This window comes from Taudactylus pleione, unplaced genomic scaffold (genome assembly GCF_031769625.1).
Source record: "Taudactylus pleione unplaced genomic scaffold, aTauple2 ptg000115l, whole genome shotgun sequence".
NCBI classification, from domain to species: domain Eukaryota; kingdom Metazoa; phylum Chordata; class Amphibia; order Anura; family Myobatrachidae; genus Taudactylus; species Taudactylus pleione.
In genome coordinates, this window is record NW_028284517.1 from 256,606 (window position 1) to 275,094 (window position 18,489).

Genomic DNA, 18,489 nt, shown 5'->3' on the forward strand with positions numbered 1-18,489 from the left:
TTATTTATTATTATTATTATTATTATTATTAGTATTATTATGTTAGTATATTCTACAGAGAGTAAACAAGAATCGGATTGTTTCCAGCATCCAGGATCCAAATACAGACTCTGTGCTGGATTATTTCCACACAAAGAACGTTGCAATGTCAGAAAGATTTCAAATACAATGGAGTGAATATGTGTTTAACAAACGTAAATATGTTTATTATAGCTGAACATTCATAGTTATATTACACACGATACAGATGAAAATAACTGCTTTCCTATAAGAATCCTCATTGCTCAGTCTACCTATGGCTGTCACTTGCTGCTGTCCCTGAAGAGGATCAGTCAACGACTAGTAACCCTCTACAGATAACAGAGTAATAAAGAGTAGCGATATAGGTTTCTCTAATGAAATAACAACTAATAATATATGTTTATAGTAGGGATGTGCAGGCTCGGATAGGTTTGAGTTTGGACAAAAGTCCAGGAATGATGATGTTCGTCCATGTAAGATGATGTTTTGCCTCTTCCTGAGTTCCGTTTTTTTGGAGGGAAAAATCCGAACTCCACGTGCAAACTCGAACCTATCCGAGCCTGCACATCCCTAGTTTATAGTCATCTCTAATGAGTTGCCCAAGAGCCAAGCAGGGGCTTATCGCCTCTTTTGGTGATGGCCGCTAAGGGTCTCGACTTCTTTCATGAGACGCAGGCAGAGCTCATCCTGGTGGGTAAGCGCCACACACCGAACAGACAGCGGGAGACCCACCCCTCCTTCCACAGCCTGCAGAGATAGTGATAGAGAAGCAGTTACACAGAGTAAACAGTAGGGGGAGGAAGAGAGACATGGCACATAACCACTGAGCCCCAGCAATGTTTAGACACCTGTCCAGGCTTTGGGCCTGATTCAGAGCCGGACGCAATTAGCGCTCGCTCATTCAGAAAAAGGGGGTGGCTATTCAAATGAACCGTTCGCTCCTTGCGGTCTGTTGACGCCTCCATGTCTGAACAAGCGAACAAAACATGCGTACGTTTATTTGAAAAATACGCCCCCTGGCCGCTCGCATCATACGTCATGTCCGCTATTTATTAGATTAATCGAGTACATCGAACAGCGTATAAACTGCTCGCTATTCTTGTGGTTGGTTTTTCCTACCACAATTTTGCGAGCAGTTCTGGCTATAAAATAACCCAGTGACGTGGTCAATGACGCTGCAGTTTAAATTATGCACACCCATAAAACGCCCACTTTGACCTTTAAGCACGCCTGCGTTCTGATCTCCACTCCCCGTTTTCAAGCACCTTCCCCTGTTACCACCCACATACGCCTCATTCTGTCAATCAAAATAGCAGGCCTTCGATATAGAGCGAACAAACGATTTTCGGCCGCACTGACTGGTTCGCGCATGCGTATTAAAAACCGTACGCATGCGCAGATGGGCGAACATCGCTCGGAACGAGCGTACTGCCGCTTACGAGCTGCTCTGAATCAGGCCCTTTGTACTCATATATATAAATAAACACAATCCTGGAGATTAGACACTTTATAACAATAGTATTATGGGCTCTATTTAATACAATCCGCATTTTGAATGCAGATTGTAGTGTGATATTACCGACTGAATTCGTATTGCGAATTCAGGAAATATCACAGGGAATTTTACTAATTCTACTCCAATTGCCCTTTAGTAACTTTGGGTGAAACTAAAATAATGTGAAAAGGGTGTGAAAATAATGATAATAAATAGAGCCCTATGAGAGATAGCACAAATAAACCTCACCTATATCTTAAAAACCACTATAATAATTACCTTCTTATACAGTTTGTCCCAGGGATCATTACAGTAACCTTTGTAATTTTTTAGCTCTTCCTCGTCCTCCGCAGTGACGGAACCAACAGGAACGACTCCAGCCGGATAATTTAATATATTGTACAGCATTGTGCAGGCAATGGAAGCTGAGAGACATAAGAGAGATTGGTGACTTATGTAAGCTTCTAAGTGGTGCCCTCTTATCGCTTTGTCTAATACCCAAACCCAAACTTATAGCTGTATTGCTTCATAATTGAACAGCGCTGTGGACTATGCTGGTGCTATTTACATACATGTTAATAATAATAATAAATCATTTAGGAAGGCTTTTGTGACATCATGTGCCTAACCCTAATCCTCCCCCAAGTGCCTAACCTTAACCCCTAACCCTCCCCCTAACCCCGCTACTCACCTTCAGAATGCCGGTGGTCGGGATTCCAGCGCCAGGACCTTGACCGGTGTCGGCATGCCGGCACTGGTATTTTAAGCACCGGCATCCCCTTCGCTAGGATATTAACTATATCCCCTGTGAGCTTCACATCATACGTCTTATTTTGTCACTGTTGCACACTAATTGCCATTGTGTACAAAATGAGGTTACAGTATTACTGAGCACTTCTCCTTTGTATAAGACCAATGCTCTGTATATGTACTGTCCCCAAACACCTGCTCATTACAGACCAATCACTCAGTGCCAGAGCCGTAACTAGACTTTTTGGTGCCCTGTGCCAGAAAGAGCATTGGCGCCCCCTCATTTTTCAAATAGGGACATAATGAACCCAAAAAAGGGCCATGGCTTCATGGGGAAGGGCCAGGGAAGTGATAGAAGAGGCCAGGAGATGCTGGGGATGAAATAAGAGGAAGCTACAAGCAAGAATGATAATAAACAGAAATTTGACAGGCCCAAACAGTGCCCTCTGACCTGTGGTGCCCTGTGCCATGGCACAAGCCACACTACCTTAGTTACAGCCCTGCTCAGTGTATTTTGATGTGTGCTTCTATACGTAACGTTTTGTAGTATAAATCATAAATGAGGATGGATCTTTGATCAGTGTCTGTCGCTTGTGGTATACTGTATTTGTGTCTTTGATTTGATCCCCATAATTATGGTGCTTAAAACTATTCCATATACCAAAGTTTCACAAACTCCACCATTTACAGTCCAGGTTTTATGGATAGCCATACCGAAATCCAGATGGTTAAATCGAATTGACTGAGGTACTAATTAAGTCATCTGTGCTCAAGTATGGATATTCTTTAAAACCTGGACTGTAATGGCAGAGTTTGGGAACCACTGCCATATACTTCTGGTATATGAAGCTCTGTGAGTATGACTATATGGGGCATATTTGGCTGGTTGCCTATGGGTATACTGACCATACGGGGCACATTAGATTGATGGAATACAATGCTCTATGGGTATACTGGCCATTAGAGGCACATTAGGTTGGTGGCATACAAAGCTCTATGGGTATACTGGCCATACGGGACACATTAGGTTGGTGGCATACAAAGATATATATCGGTATAGTGGCCATACAGGGCACATTAGGTTGCTGGAATACAAAGCTCTATGGGTATACTGGCCATTAGAGGCACATTAGGTTGGTAACATACAAAGATCTATATCGGTATAGTGGCTATACAGGGCACATTAGGTTGATGGAATAGAAAGCTCTATGGGTATACTGGCCATAAGGGGCACATTAGGTTGTTGGCATACAAAGCTCTATGGGTATACTGGCCATATGGGGCACATTAGGTTGGTGACATACAAAGCTCTATGAGTATACTGGCCACAAGGGGCACATTAGGTTGGTGGCATACAAAGCTCTATGGGTATACTGGCCATAAGAGGCACATTAGGTTGGTGACATACAAAGCTCTATGGGTATACTGGCCATATGGGGCACATTAGATTGGTGGCATACAAAGCTCTATGGGTATACTGGCCATATGGGGCACATTAGATTGGTGGCATACAAAGCTCTATGGGTATACTGGCCATATGGAAGTAAGTTAGACAATTGAGTCTGATAATTCTTTTGTCATGAGCATTGAATATATATTTTTTCTCTGTACTGAAATAAATATATCCTTATGTACCATAGCGCACATGCTGAGATCTCCCTTTTATTCTGCAATAAGAACTTCTTATATCTTACATGAAGTACACCAGTTATATCATTATCATTACATTATGCACATTCTATATCTCATGTTGTTGTATTGGCTGCTAATAATTAGTGAGTGTTGCATGTGCCACTGTCATTATACACTGCAGGACCCCATCGGGGGACCTAAGGTGGTCCTACTGTAGTGAGAGGGGGTGCAGCTACAAGGACCCGACAGCTGAGAATGGTTTTCTATTAAACCTAAGCCACACCATTTCCAGCGGACAAAATGTACAAAAGGGCTCGTAATAAATGTTGCTGTGGGGCCCATAAATCTCCAGTTACACCCTGTATAATAATATATATAAATTAGTGACGAAACACTGTGACTTATAGAAATACCGTAAAGTCTCCCCGGATAACCGATGTTGAAGGCCGGGCCCAACATGGGACATAGGACCACATCTAGATTCAGCTTTCTCCACTCAGTGAGGAATTCTGTCTGGTATTCCTAAAAGAAAAGACTTATCATAAGAGCTGACAATCACAGACAGACCTCCGAGAACAGACTGGGGTACATGAATTATAGGTATTTAATATGTGAATAAAATTTAACAGTGTCATTAAAGAGACATTACTGAGAAATTATTTGAAATTAGAATTACATATATTAATTAAATATGAACACACTTGCCACATATACCATGTTTACCAGATATATATCCAATCCTCTCCTATTTACATCTCTGACCTTATCTCCGTGCACACTCCTGCCCGGGTTGGGTACGGGATGCCGGTGGTCAGAGTCCCGACACTTTCCTCCCGACAGGGTTAGGATACCGACACCTGTCAGTCGGTATCCTAACGCTTCCCCTAACCCTCCCTCCCCTATGCCTAAACTTAACCTCCCTCCTAGTGCCTAAACCTAACCTCCCTCTCCCTGCACCCTAAACCTCCCCCTAGTGTCTATCCCTAACCCCTAACTCTCCTCCTAACAGGATTCTGACAGGTGTCTGGATTACGGCGCCGGTATTCTAATTGCCGGGATATTGACTGTATCCCCTCCCGCCCATCCACTTCGCTCCACAAATTAATGCTCACCAACTAATTACTTCATCCCACTCCCTCCTGCAAGATTTTGCCCGTGCTGCTCCCTACCACTGGAACTCTCTTGCTCTCCCTTTCCCTATCAGACTCCACATCTCTACAAAGTTTAAAACAGGCTCTCAAGACCCACTCCTTTATCAAAGCTTTCCAGCTCTTATCCTAACCTACCTTCCATGCTCCTTACTCACTGTCTCTCCCCTCTGTGTCACCCCCATCTGTCTCCCACTCCCCTTTAGATTGTAAGCTCTAACGAGCAGGACCCTCTTCCCTCATGTGCTTCTCCTTTTCTCACTTATACAATCATCTCTTCCCCATGCCCAACAATGGCACCAAATGTTCTGTACTGTAATTATTTTTTTCTTGTTTTGTTCATACTGTTTCTGTTTGCGTACTCTGTAAGGCCCTAATGAACCCTTGTGGGCGTCCTGTGGATCCTAAGGACTTTGAAGAAATAGGTATACTTCTGAAGAAGCTGGATATCGATTTACCAACGAAACGCGTTAAGCCTCTCCACCATCTATATCCATTCATCTTGGACACTTTGACACATTTTCCTGCTTTTGGGACATTTGCATCAACTCCACAGGATAACAGCTACAAGTGGATCCCACCCAGTCTATACTCTGTGATAATACCAACAGGATTTGGACACATGATAATTTCTTTGGACTGAGATTAAGGATACGCCACCTGGTAAATATTTGCTGTACCTAATTACACGGAACCAACAATTGTCCCACAGCTAGTGTCTTTATCGAATATGGATTAACCAGCCTCCCCTAATAGCGATTACATATGACTACAACTATTTTTAATACAGCACTTATTTTGTGCATTTTATTATTTTCCATATAACAAATTTTATTATATTGTAATGTATTAAATGCGATATTAATTGACTACACATCCGTATCTGAGTTTTTATATACAACAACTATATATAGCGCTGGTATCAACTATTTGTATATTTGAAGAAATATAGTTAACAAAGATAAGTCTACCATAACTAAATTTCTTCTTCAGGGTCCATAGGTGATCCACAGGGATACCATGGGGATGTCCCATAGCAGTTTCCCCTAAGGCCAGGGACGCTCTTGAGCAGAAAGGAGAAGGTGTAGAACCTGAGAAAGGTGTGGACGGAAGACCACGTGGCTGCCTTGCACAATTGTTCAGCAGAAGCGCTTATGATGGCCATACAAATTTGCCATACAATACAGAATCTGATTTCCTAAAGGAAATAGTACGATCCACATAGATCCGAAAAGCACGAACCACATCCAAGGAGGCTTCACCTGCAGAAATATCCGAGGACTGGAAGGCCTGAACCACAATCTATTAATTCAAATGGAATCGGGATACCACTTTAGGGAGGTTACCAGCCCTGGTACAGAAGACAGCTCTGTCTGGATGAAAGATCAAGAATGGGGAGTGACAGGAGAGCGTTGTCAAATTATATACCCTGCTCACAGAGGAGATAGCGAAGAGAAAGAGCGTCTTCACTGTCAGCCATTTGAGGTCTACTGAGTCCAGAGGTTCAAACGGAGGAGCCTGTACAGCCCGGAGAACCAAGGACAAATCCCACGGAGCCACCGGATGGACAAAAAGGAGGTTGAAGGCGGAGAGCACCTTGAAAGACTGTTCTAACATTAGACAGGGGAGTGATCCTTCACTGGAACCAGATTGACAGAGCAGAAACTTGAACTCTAAGGAAGGCCAGATGGAGGTCGAGGTCTAACCCCGCCTGGAGAAAGGCAAGCCCCCGGGAGACCCTAAAAAGTATATGGTCCCCCTGGGCTCTTAAAGGGATCTCTCAAGAGTCATGCCGTGAAAGACAGATGAGGTAGGTATGGGTACAGGCAAGGACTCTGCTAGTAGATCCTGCCATAGAGGCAGTGGGAATGGAGTGTCTATGGAGAGACTTCGTAGGTCGATGAACCAATGTCGCCTGGGCAAGGCTGGGGCTATTAGTATCACCATCCCGACTTCTTGCTTGAACTTTCGGAGAACTCTCAGGAGGAGAGAGATTGGAGGAAAGAGGTATGCAAGATTTAAGTCCCACCTCACTGCCAGAGCGTCCACGAAGGCAGCTGAGGGATCTCTGGTCCTGGACCCATACCTGAGGACCTTGTGGTTGTGACGTGAAGCCATCAGGTCTATGTCTGGCAGGCCCCATTGTCCACCAGGAGTTGAAAGCCATCCAGATTTAGAGCCCACTCTCTGGCGTGTATGTCCTGATGGCAGTCCGCTTCCCAGTTGAGCACTCTGGGGATGAACACTGTTGAGATTGCCGGGAGATGACATTCGGCCCAGACCAGAATGTGTGCTTCTTCCCGCATGGCTGCCCGACTTCGCGTGCTTTCCTGATGGTTGAGGTAGGCTACCACAGTCAAGTTTTATACTGAATTTAGACCGGCCTGTCCCGAAGCAGATCTTGTGCCAGAGAGAGCGCTCTGTACACTGTTTGCCCCTCCAGAATGTTTATGGGCAGGCGACTTTCCTCGGTTGTCCACCATCCCTGAAAGGTATGATGACCGATTACCACATCCCATCCGCGAAGGCTGGCATCTGTAGTGAGAAGTCCCCAATTTGGAATCTAGAAGGGGCGACTCTTGTCCGGATTGGACGTCTGTAGCCACCATGAGAGGGAAAACCGAACCTCCGGAGAGATGAGGATCATCTGGGAGCAGATCAGATGATACTGTCCGTTCCACCGGGAGAGAATCAATTGTTGAAGGGGCCTGGAACTGGGCATATTCTACCATATCAAAGGAGATACCATGGACCCCAGGACCTGCATTGCTAAGTAAATGGATACCCCCTGATTGTAGAGCAAGTTGCGCAAGTGTAGTATAAAAAGTTTGTCCGCTGGCAGAACAATCCTCTGTATTCGAGAATCCAGGAGTGCCCAAAGATGTACAATCCGCTATGTCGGAGATAGGTAGGACTTTATCCAATTGATGAGCCAGCCGTGTGTTTGCAGGCAGTCAACGGTCAGGTGGAGATGTCGTTGTAACACAACTGGTGAATGTGCCAAGATTAAGTGGTCATCTAGGTATGGCAGGATTCTGATTCCATGGCACCTGAGGTGGGCCACCATAACTTCCATTATTATGGTAAATAACTGAGGGGCTGTTGACAGACCAAAGGGCAGCACCCGAAACTGGTAATGTTGCTGCAGAACATCAAACTGTAGGAACTGCTGGTGGGTTGGAGTAAATCCCCAGGCTCCAATGCCAGGACAATTTATCACACATTTTCCATGTGGAACTTGGGTACTCGGATAAATCTGTTGAGGGGATGGAGATTCAGAATAGGCTGGTGAGACGCATTCGGCTTCTGAATCAAAAAGAGAGTGGAATAAAAACCTAGTTCCTCGTTGAGCCGAAGGAACCGGTATTTTCACACATGAACGCAGCAGGGAGTGAATAGCTTCCTGGAGGGCCAGGGCCTTGATAGGGTCTGATGGGGGACATGTGCAAAAAAAATAGCTGTGGAGGACACCTGAGGAAGGTGAGGGCGTACTCCTGAGAGATCACTTCTCGGACCCAAGCATCTGTTGTTGCTTAATGCCAAGATCAGACGGAGAGTTTGTCGTCAAACTTGGAACCTGGACGTCTGGCCAACCAAGACTGCTTGGATCGCGGCTTAGTAGTCTTGTGAGAACTAGACTGCCTGGGAAAGGACTGCTCACTTGCCTTACCATGAGGGCTAAAGAACAGAGAAGAGGACAGCCTAGGCTTAGGGACAGCTTCTTCCTAAATATGGGAGATGTAGGTCAGTTTTACCCTGGTAGGGTCTTATGGCAGGCTCTCTTCCAGTGCCTCTGCCCATCCTTCGATAGCCTTAGCCACACAGGCCACGGCCATACTGTAGCTGGCCTGCTGATAGCGCCAGAAAGCAAGCAGACTGACTTGAGACAAGTAAAAGCAGAGTAGAACTTCTGACAAAGCTGCCACATGCGAATCAACAGTAGGAGGGATTTCTGACTTAGCACACTCACTATTAGGGAGAGGGTAAAAAGACACTAGTCTTTTTGGGACCTGGAACCGTTGCCAGGAGTACCCCAAGCTTCCCCCATGAGCTCAGTTTGCTGTTCTGATAGAGGGAATTCAGCCTTAACCACCTTTTGACGTTTAAACATCTGGGTTTTTGGCTTAGGGGCCGGCTCATCATCCTCTACATTCAGGATCGATATAACCGCCCTCACTAAAGGAGGGACATCCACTGTTGAATGACAGTTCTCCTTGCCCGAGGGAGACCCAGAGAGAGAACCCTGTGCATCATTTGCCTCCACAGATGATGCATTAGAATCCGAAAGCGGGGTGGACTGAGAGGATGATACAGTCCGCCTAAGTGTTTTAGTGGCTGTCTGTCCGCCTTTTGCTGATAGGCGGCAGACGATTGAGCCATATTCTGCACTGAGTGGACATAAACATCCATCCAAGGAGGATGCATAGGGGTTACTGACATAGTAGGCTGTAATAGCTGTGGGTACCCCATGGTGGAAGGCAGCATGAGGGCTGATAAGAGGTCCACTAGCTGCGTCATAACCTATGATAAGGAGGACGCCAAAGGTGGCTCCTGGACAGGGGCTGGTACGGTGGACTGAGGAGGTGGTACATAACAAATAACACACAGACCATTCTGCATGAAATCCTAAGGGGACAAGCCCGCTGAATAGGATCTGCAAGTAACCAGCACAGGGGCCTCAGGCTCCTGTTTACCCTTAGAAGACATAGTAATAACCAGCTAGCAGCACACAATCAGTGTATGACTAGTAATGCAGAGTGACACATTTCACAAATACAAGTAAATGTGAAGTAATAATGAACCCCTACACGCCTGGTAGTTGAGGGTTTAAATAAGAGCAGCAGGGATAGATATAACTGACGGAACGTTTTAAGACAGTATAATGCACATAAATAAATCTACTTATAATGGGCACTAAATCAACTACTCAAGCCTCAAAGGGCTGGCAGAGTTATAAAGGAAGACTGGACCCAAATCTCCTGAGACCTGTAGCTTCAGAATTAATGGCTGCTGAGTGTCTCCTATAGGCAGGGCCGGATTAAAGGGGGGGCGACAGGGACGATTGTCCCTGGGCCCCCACACCTGAAGGGCCCCCACACCCAGCCATCGGGGTTAAAGTGAACCAGAGGAGACGGAACCAGTTCCGCCTCCTCCGGACACCTAACCCCGGTGCCGCACGGAGACACCAAACGCCCGCTGAGATTGTAACCAGCAGGCGCCCGGCTCCCTCCCCGCAGCGGCAGCCAGAGCCGGTGACTAGAGCTCACACGTGAGTTCCGGCTCAGGCAGTGAACTATGGGAGAGACGTCATGCGTCTCTCTCATAGTGCAGAGGAGCAGTGCCAGCCGAGCGGATCAGAAGGCAGCGGGAGCGGGGCTTAAGGTAAGTATGATTTTATTTTTTTCTCTTTTTAGCGCAAGCGGCTTTTCCACTGCTGTGGGGGACATTACTGGGGGGGGGGACTACTGGGGGCATTACTACAGGGGACATTACTCGGGGGGGGACATTACTACTGTGGGCATTACTCGGGGGGGATTGCTACTGGGGGCAATACTCTGGGGGCATTACTACTGGGGGCAATACTCGAGGGGGACATTACTACAGGGGACATTACTCGGGGGGGACATTACTACAGGGGACATTACTACTGGTGCCACTACCACAGGGGGCATTACTACTGGTGCTACTACCACAGGGGGCACAACTACAGGGGTATTACTACTGAGGGCATTACTATTGGTCACACACAGGAGGCATGACTACTGGGGGCACAAATACAGGGGTATTACTACTGGGGGTATAACTACAGGGGGCATTACTATTGGGAACACTACTACTGTGGGTATAACTACAGGGGGCATTGCATAGGGGGCACTGCATAAGGGGCAACACTCCTGGGGGCACTACTACTGGGTGCACTGCATAAAGGGCACGTAATGGGGGCCCCCACATGTTTGTTGCCCAGGGGCCCCCACAGACCTTAATCCGGCCCTGCCTATAGGGAAGAGGGTGAGGAGGAGGAACAGCTCAGAAGCGGGAAATCTCAAAGTGAGGGATCGTGCTCTGGGCTGGGGGAGAGGATGCCGGGGGAGAGCCTACCTCCCCGCTGCTACACCAACCGCCAGGTGCCGCTGGCCTCTTCATGGTCCCCGATGCCAGCTTTTAACTGCACCTTTGGTCTAGAGGGGGAGCGGATGAAGCAGTCACCCCACTGCAGCGTCCTCTGGCAGATCTCCACCGCCGGAGGTAAGGACGTGATATCACCATCACTCTTTTTTCTTCAGAAACACAAAAGGACTATTTCATTTTGTTGTGGTTTTACGTTTTGATATTACTTCACATATGGTCTTTTATGTTTGTGTTTAAATTTCATATTGTATTCCACAGAGTGGATCATCTCTAGAAAAGGAAAAACCTCCATATCAACGACCTCCACGATTTAAGTATAATTTTATCTGTATCGCCTTAGATCTTTTTTCCCATTGCTTTTTAATTCTCCCCCTGTAAGTGCCTAAACCTACCCCCCCTCCCCGCTCCCTAAACCTAACCCTCCCGGGGGGGTGACTAGCCCTAACCTACCCCTGGGGTTGCCTAACCCTAAACCAACCTTCCCCTAGCCTGACCCTAACCCTCCCAGGGGGGTGTCTAATCCTAAATCCCCCCCAGGAGTCCCTAACATAACCCCCTCCCTGCGGCTGTCCGCACCCTGCGCCCGGCTTACCTTCGTTCGGTGTGCCAGGCGTCAGGATCCCAACGTAGGGATAATGATAGGCGGCAGGATTTTGACGCCTATCATTAGTCCCTTGGCGGGATATGACAGTCGGGAAGCCGGCGGTCGGCATTTCGCCCGCCGGCTTCCTGACTACATGCATTTTAGACTGGTCTTAAAAATATCCGCATGTTTACACCATGTATTCTCCAATTCTTTTACTGTGTAAGCCCCAACCACAATGGTCAGTAGACAATTCCTCATACCACCCAACATTTGCAAGGGTCGCACGTAAATTTGGGGGCCTTGTCATACGTCACGCCCCCAATCTTAATCATGCTGGGGGCCTCCTTCCACCGCTGCTCTGCTATTTCTTCCATAGCTGTATCCATAGATTTATCACTCCCTCTGTATCATACATGCCTACTCTCCCGGAAGTCGTGGGAGGCTCACGATTTTTCGGGTAACTCCCCGCACACCCCGTAGAGTAGGCACTTCTCCTGCATTCCTGCCCACTTCCTAGTGAAGTAGGCAGAATGGGGGAGAATTTCTAGAGCAAACGTGGATTCCCGTGTAGGGGGCGAGGCTTAATGACGCTATTCTGCAATAATCAAGTAATTTGGTCCCGCCCCTATTTAAATTTGCACCAAGGACACAGAGTGTGAGCGGGTGGGAATTTATGTGGAATAATCCACCAGGGTAATATATCTATGTAGAGAAAAGTGATTGGACACTGACAGGACATAGATAAACAATATTTTATTGACGTCAGTACTTTGTAGGTCCACCACGTGCAGTGATTACTGCAGACACCCTTCTTGGCAAACTGTCTGTCCACAAGTTACTGGATAACAGCAGGGGGTATGTTTTGCCATTCCGCCTTATGTACACTGACCAACTGTGACACTGAAGAAGGTCGAGTCAGCCTAGAACGCACCCATCGTTCTAATTCGTCCCAGAGGTTCTCACTGGGGTTAAGATCTGGAGTCAGAGGTGGCCAGTACATCCAGGTTACCACATTTTCTGTATACTAGTCCAGCGTCACCCTGGAAACATGGCAGGTGGCATTGTCATCCTGATAAAAACATTCATTGCTTCTGTAGAACTGCCACAATGAACATCTTTATACTTCTCAGAGTTAATGTGACCATGCACGGACCCATGCTAAACCAGCTGCAATGCAGAGGTGTCCAATCACTTTTGTCTACATAGTGTACATTGTATATGAGAGATAATCTGGAAGAGCACACAGGGTCTTACCTTGCACCAACACTGGAATTTAGAAACCTGGAAATCCTCGGATACTGGAAATATTTAAAATAAGATTTACGTACAGGGAAAAAATATCAGCATCACTATAAATTTTAAAATATTTTATCTTCAAGTTAATATTAGATGCCGCATTGCAACACTGAGTTCTATGTACTATACAGATGGTTCAGGATCTGCTCTGAATGCTGAAGTTTTATAATCAGTGGCTATGTAGCTAACCAACAGCGGCCAAATATCTGGAGACGGAACCAGTTACGCCTCCTCCGGCCCACCTCAGCCCAGCGCCGCAGGTAGGCTCCATTTGCTGGGCGCCCACTGATATTCTGTTACCAGCGGGCGCCCAGATCTTTCCCCACAACAACACTGGCAGGTGGAGGCTGGAGCTCACTCCAGAGCTCCGGCTTCCAGCTCCTGAAGTGTGCACTATGGGTGAGATGTCATGAGGTCTCTCCCATAGTTCCGAGGAGCAGCCTGTTGAACGGCCGGGGATTCAGGTGCGGTTCTTATGGTAAGTATTGTGTTGGGGGTTTTTTGTGTGTAAGCAGCATTACTACTGGGGGCATTACTATTGGTATCACTACTACAGGGAGCATTACTATTGTGGGAACTACTACAGGGGGCATTATTATTGATGGCATTACTATTGGGTGCATTACTATTGCAGGCATTAATATTGGGGGCACTACTACAGGGGGCATTACAGCTAGGGGCATTATTATTTGGGAATTACTATTGGGGGTACTACTACAGAGAACATTACTACTGGGAGGCATTACTACTGGGGGCATTACTACTGGGGGCACTACTACATGGGGCACTGCATAGGGGGCACTGCATAGGGGGCACTGTATAAGGGGCACTACCACTATGGACACTGCATAAGGGCCACTGCCACTACTGGGGGCACTGCATAAGGGGCACCACTACTGCAGGAACTGCATAAGGGGCACTACTACTGTCGGCATTATGTGTATTAGGGGCACTACTACTGTGGGTATTGTGTATACGGGACATTACTTTGGGTTAAAAAGTTAAAATGCCCATTGGTCACAACTTAATGTACCTGCTGCTTACACACCGCTAATTTCTTCTCATGGACTCAAGGTCTAAGGATTACTATTGGGGCTAGGAAACCCATGTCAGGGGCATTATCAAAGTGTCACTTAGGATTTTAGCGAGTATTAAGTGAAGCAATAAAACATAACATATTCACTTATGTAACCATTGTGTAAACCATTGTGTCTGCCGGAGCAATGACAGATTTTCGGAATTATGCTGTAGAGTGAGAAAGTTACTAATCAGTGTTAGGGCACCTGGGCGCACTTACCAAACACAGGGACAGGGGTTGGGGGACAGGAGCAGTCTGTTTCTTTACAGTAGTATTCAGGTTATGGGCTTTTGCTAGATATGTTATATATTCTCATATAGAAAAATCATTTATTAATTAGTGGGATAAAAGTATAGCTACAATATGGGGCCTGTTTATTTATTATCAGGTTTTAGACCCAATAATTAGAAAATGATTATTGCCAATAAGGAATGATGTACCGCATGCATGTATTTAAATGCACTCGCAGGAATCTGTCCTTGCTGATTGTAAAAGTAAAGTGATCACTAATGTGACCACTTTGCTTTCAGTTTTCGGGACGTTAGCTACCAGGGCCAAGCTCTGGAATGAATTGCTCGTTTCCGCATTATTTAAGGAGAAATTTGATTGATGAATAGAGTTCTAAGGAACCTATTCATCATCACTTAATTTTTACAAAAGTTGTAAAAATTAAGTTATTGGGCCATTCATTAAGGAGGTAAAGTAGGAGATATCACAGATATCTCCTACTTACCTTCCTCTGGCGGAATGGCCCGCTGTCCCCATACACTAGTAACACAGATATCTCCTACTTACCTTCCTCTGGCGGAATGGCCCGCTGTCCCCATACACTAGTATCACAGATATCTCCTACTTACCTTCCTTTGGCGGAATGGCCCGCTGTCCCCATATACTAGTATCACATATATCTCCTGCTTGCCGTCCTCTGCCGGAATGGCCCACTGTCCCCATATACTAGTATCACAGATATATCCTGCTTACCTTCCTCTGGCAGAATGGCCCGCTGTCCCCATACACTAGTAACACAGATATCTCCTACTTACCTTCCTCTGGCGGAATGGCCCGCTGTCCCCATACACTAGTATAACAGATATCTCCTGCTTACCTTCCTTTGGCGGAATGGCCCGCTGTCCCCATATACTAGTATCACATATATCTCCTGCTTGCCGTCCTCTGCCGGAATGGCCCGCTGTCCCCATACACTAGTATCACAGATATCTCCTGCTTACCTTCCTTTGGCGGAATGGCCCGCTGTCCCCATACACTAGTATCACAGATATCTCCTGCTTACCTTCCTTTGGCGGAATGGCCCGCTGTCCCCATACACTAGTATCACAGATATCTCCTGCTTAAATTCCTTTGGCGGAATGACCCGCTGTCCCCATACACTAGTATCACAGATATCTCCTGCTTATCTTCCTCTCGCGGAGTGGCCCGCTGTCCCATACACTAGTATCACAGATATCTCCTGCTTAAATTCCTTTGGCGGAATGGCCCGCTATCCCCATACACTAGTATCACAGATATCTCCTGCGCGGAATGGCCCGCTGTCCCCATACACTAGTATGGGGACAGAATTCATCAAGCACCATAAATACAATATTTTCAGAGCTTGATTGCTGGAGCATTCGCCATCTTCCGTATGGGAAGGAGTCCTGGGTCGTGAAAAGGGATCCTTTCGGATGTCGGAGCTCTTGTGTGCATGCGTGACCTGCTCCGAGAGGAGCAATGAAAGTGTTCGGGAAGACAGCTGATTTGATGAATTCCTCCGGCGCTCTCGTCGAGAAGAAACGTTAACTGTCGAAGTCCGTTCGGACAATGATAATTAACATATTGAATAGACCAATTAGTGTTTATAATTATGTTGTGTTTTTTTCATTTTTGTTTATATTGAAATTGTCCGTGTTAAATTTAATTAAGTTCACAAATTTACTTACAGTAAGAATTGTTTTTTTTTTTTGTTTTTCGTATCTACATACTATCGGCCGGAAAATGAAGCCCAGGATCCTCTTCACCACGTCGGGCATCTTACAGAGTTGTGCGCATTCCCCCAGGTTGGGGTCTATGAAGTTGTTCTTACTAATAGAAATAAAATACAAGGTGGTTATTTAAAGTGGTCCCATTTATTCACTACCCCTGAAATGCATGAGTTTTCCGAACATTCCAGGAGAGTGGGCAACTTACGGACAAAGGTTTTTAGTTTCCCCTGCCTATACATACTATGCCAGGTTATCAGCCCCCGCCATCTTTATTAGCCCCCCTGCATTTCCTGATCACAGAGGTCATGGCATCAGAGACTGCCCCACAAACGCTGGCCAGGATTTTATTATGGATCCGTTAGAGTGCTGCCTCATGTGCACAGCACTCTAGAGCTTCAGCAGTCCCACAGCTGAACATTTAGTTCCCTGCTGACTATAGGCCGCATAGGGGAGCAAGGCCAGAAAGCATCACAGGTGGCCACATGGTGCCTGCAGACAGTTGAGGCCCCCCGTTGATAGTTACACCGATTGTCATAAGATATTCTTTAAGAGCTCTGCTAGGGGGGAGATGCTGAGCAAAGATCCTTATGCACATCAACTCATCGTAACATAAAGGGATTCTCTCCCGCTTTCCTAAGTGCCCTCCAGTCTGCTTACTGCAATGTTATCTATATATAACTAGAGAATTATCCTCATCCCTGTGCTCTGATCCATTGGAGATTCCATTCCACAGCTGGCAATATTCTCATATTATTGGCTCTGTCTGAGGTAAAAAAAACACCAAATAAATAAAAAATACTTAATTTCTATATATACTGTATATTGTTAGAGGTGTCCAGCATGGAATCTGGTATCCAGAACATTAGGTAAATCCAGAAAAAGTTCCTGTGACTGAGGACAAATTATGTGATAATTAGGGATGCAATCGGGAAGCCAGCTGACATTAAACTGACAGCTGGCTCCCGACTGTCATATCCCGGCGAGGGTGAAATTCCCGGCGTCTAGATGTATACGCTGCTCATTTCCCCGATGCCGGGAGACCGGCGTCCGGCATCCCGATCGAAGGGATGCTGGGCGCCGCGAGCGGACAGCCGTGGGGGGGAAGGGTTAGGTTTAGTGCACCCGGGCGGGACTTAGGGTTAGGCACCCCCCCGTGAGGGTTAGGGTCAGGCTAGGGGGAGGGAGGGTTAGGCACCCCCCCGGGTGACTTAAGTTTAGGCAGTGGGGAAGGGCTGGTTAGGGTTAGGCACTTACGGGAGGATTAGGGTTAGGCACTTGGGGGGAGGTTAGGGTTAGGCACCCCTAAGGAGAGATCCTGTCAAGGTGTATGACTTCCCCTTATTCCCTTGTAGAGCAGTGCTCCTCACAGTGACTGTAGGAAGATGTGATAATTAATCCTGTCAAGGTGTATAACTTCCCCTTATTCCCTTGTGTAGCAGTGCTCCTCACAGTGACTGTAGGTGGATGTGATCATTAGTCATATCTGGGTGTACAACTTCCTCTCATTCCCTTGTATAGCAGTGCTCCTCACAGTGACTGTAGGAAGATGTGATCATTAGTCCTGTCTGGGTGTACAACTTCCCCTCATTCCCTTGTAGAGCAGTGCTCCTCACAGTGACTGTAAGAAGATGTGATAATTGATCCTGTCAAGGTGTATGACTTCCCCTTATTCCCTTGTAGAGCAGTGCTCCTCACAGTGATTGTAGGAAGATGTGATCATTGGTCATGGCTGTGTTTATGACTTTCCTCTCATATTTTTATGTTTTCTCTTGGTTTTTCCATACTTTTGTCATATTATAATTATAAATATGACAAAACCCTTTTTATTTTTTCTGTTCTTTTTCACTTCAATATGAAAAGGGGGTCTATTTACTAAGCTTTGTTAGGAGATAAAGTGAACGGTACCTTACCACCGTTCACTTTGGCCCGTAATCAATTTGAGCCGAGCTACGGCCCGGACTTAACGCTGCCTTCGCCTGTTTTGTAGGCGTTAAAGTATCGCGCGCGTGCCCGCGTATCCCCGTATTCAATTTGAAAGTAGGCGAAAACGGGACCTGGCGATACTTGGATCGGCGTTAAAAAAACTGGAATTTTCGGGAAATAATCCTAGGACCCCCCCAAAAGATGTCCAGACATGGGGGATCACTATGGGTACCCCCGTTTTTGACTGCAAAAGAAAAATCGGGTTTTAAATAGCCGCTGCAGGTGTTTTTTTTCTTGACTTTGAAGAAGTGATGCAGAAGAGCACTTAGCTAATTTTTTTCGTTTTTAAAAATGGTCCCATCAAATTTGGGGTACATGAAAATGGGTACTAGCATATTTTTAAGTCCCAAAACGCATTTTTATAAATTCTGCAAAAATGCACCTGCCACGGC

The 18,489-nt window shown here is 46.3% G+C and overlaps 1 protein-coding gene across 1 annotated transcript in view; it reads right to left on the bottom strand.

Annotated features, from left to right (window-relative positions):
* Positions 1–639: 639 nt before the first annotated feature.
* The window catches only part of LOC148524855 (vitamin D3 hydroxylase-associated protein-like), a 40,962-nt gene continuing 23,112 nt past the window's right edge, over positions 640–18,489 (bottom strand). Inside the window, exons 9-16 of the mRNA XM_088471589.1 lie at positions 16,115–16,214; positions 13,016–13,059; positions 11,166–11,324; positions 9,079–9,434; positions 8,717–8,724; positions 4,312–4,420; positions 1,796–1,941; positions 640–768 (exon numbers count right to left, since the gene is read on the bottom strand). Coding sequence (XP_088327715.1) covers positions 640–768; positions 1,796–1,941; positions 4,312–4,420; positions 8,717–8,724; positions 9,079–9,434; positions 11,166–11,324; positions 13,016–13,059; positions 16,115–16,214 — 1,051 coding nt within the window. The remainder of the gene's footprint in view (positions 769–1,795; positions 1,942–4,311; positions 4,421–8,716; positions 8,725–9,078; positions 9,435–11,165; positions 11,325–13,015; positions 13,060–16,114; positions 16,215–18,489) is intronic.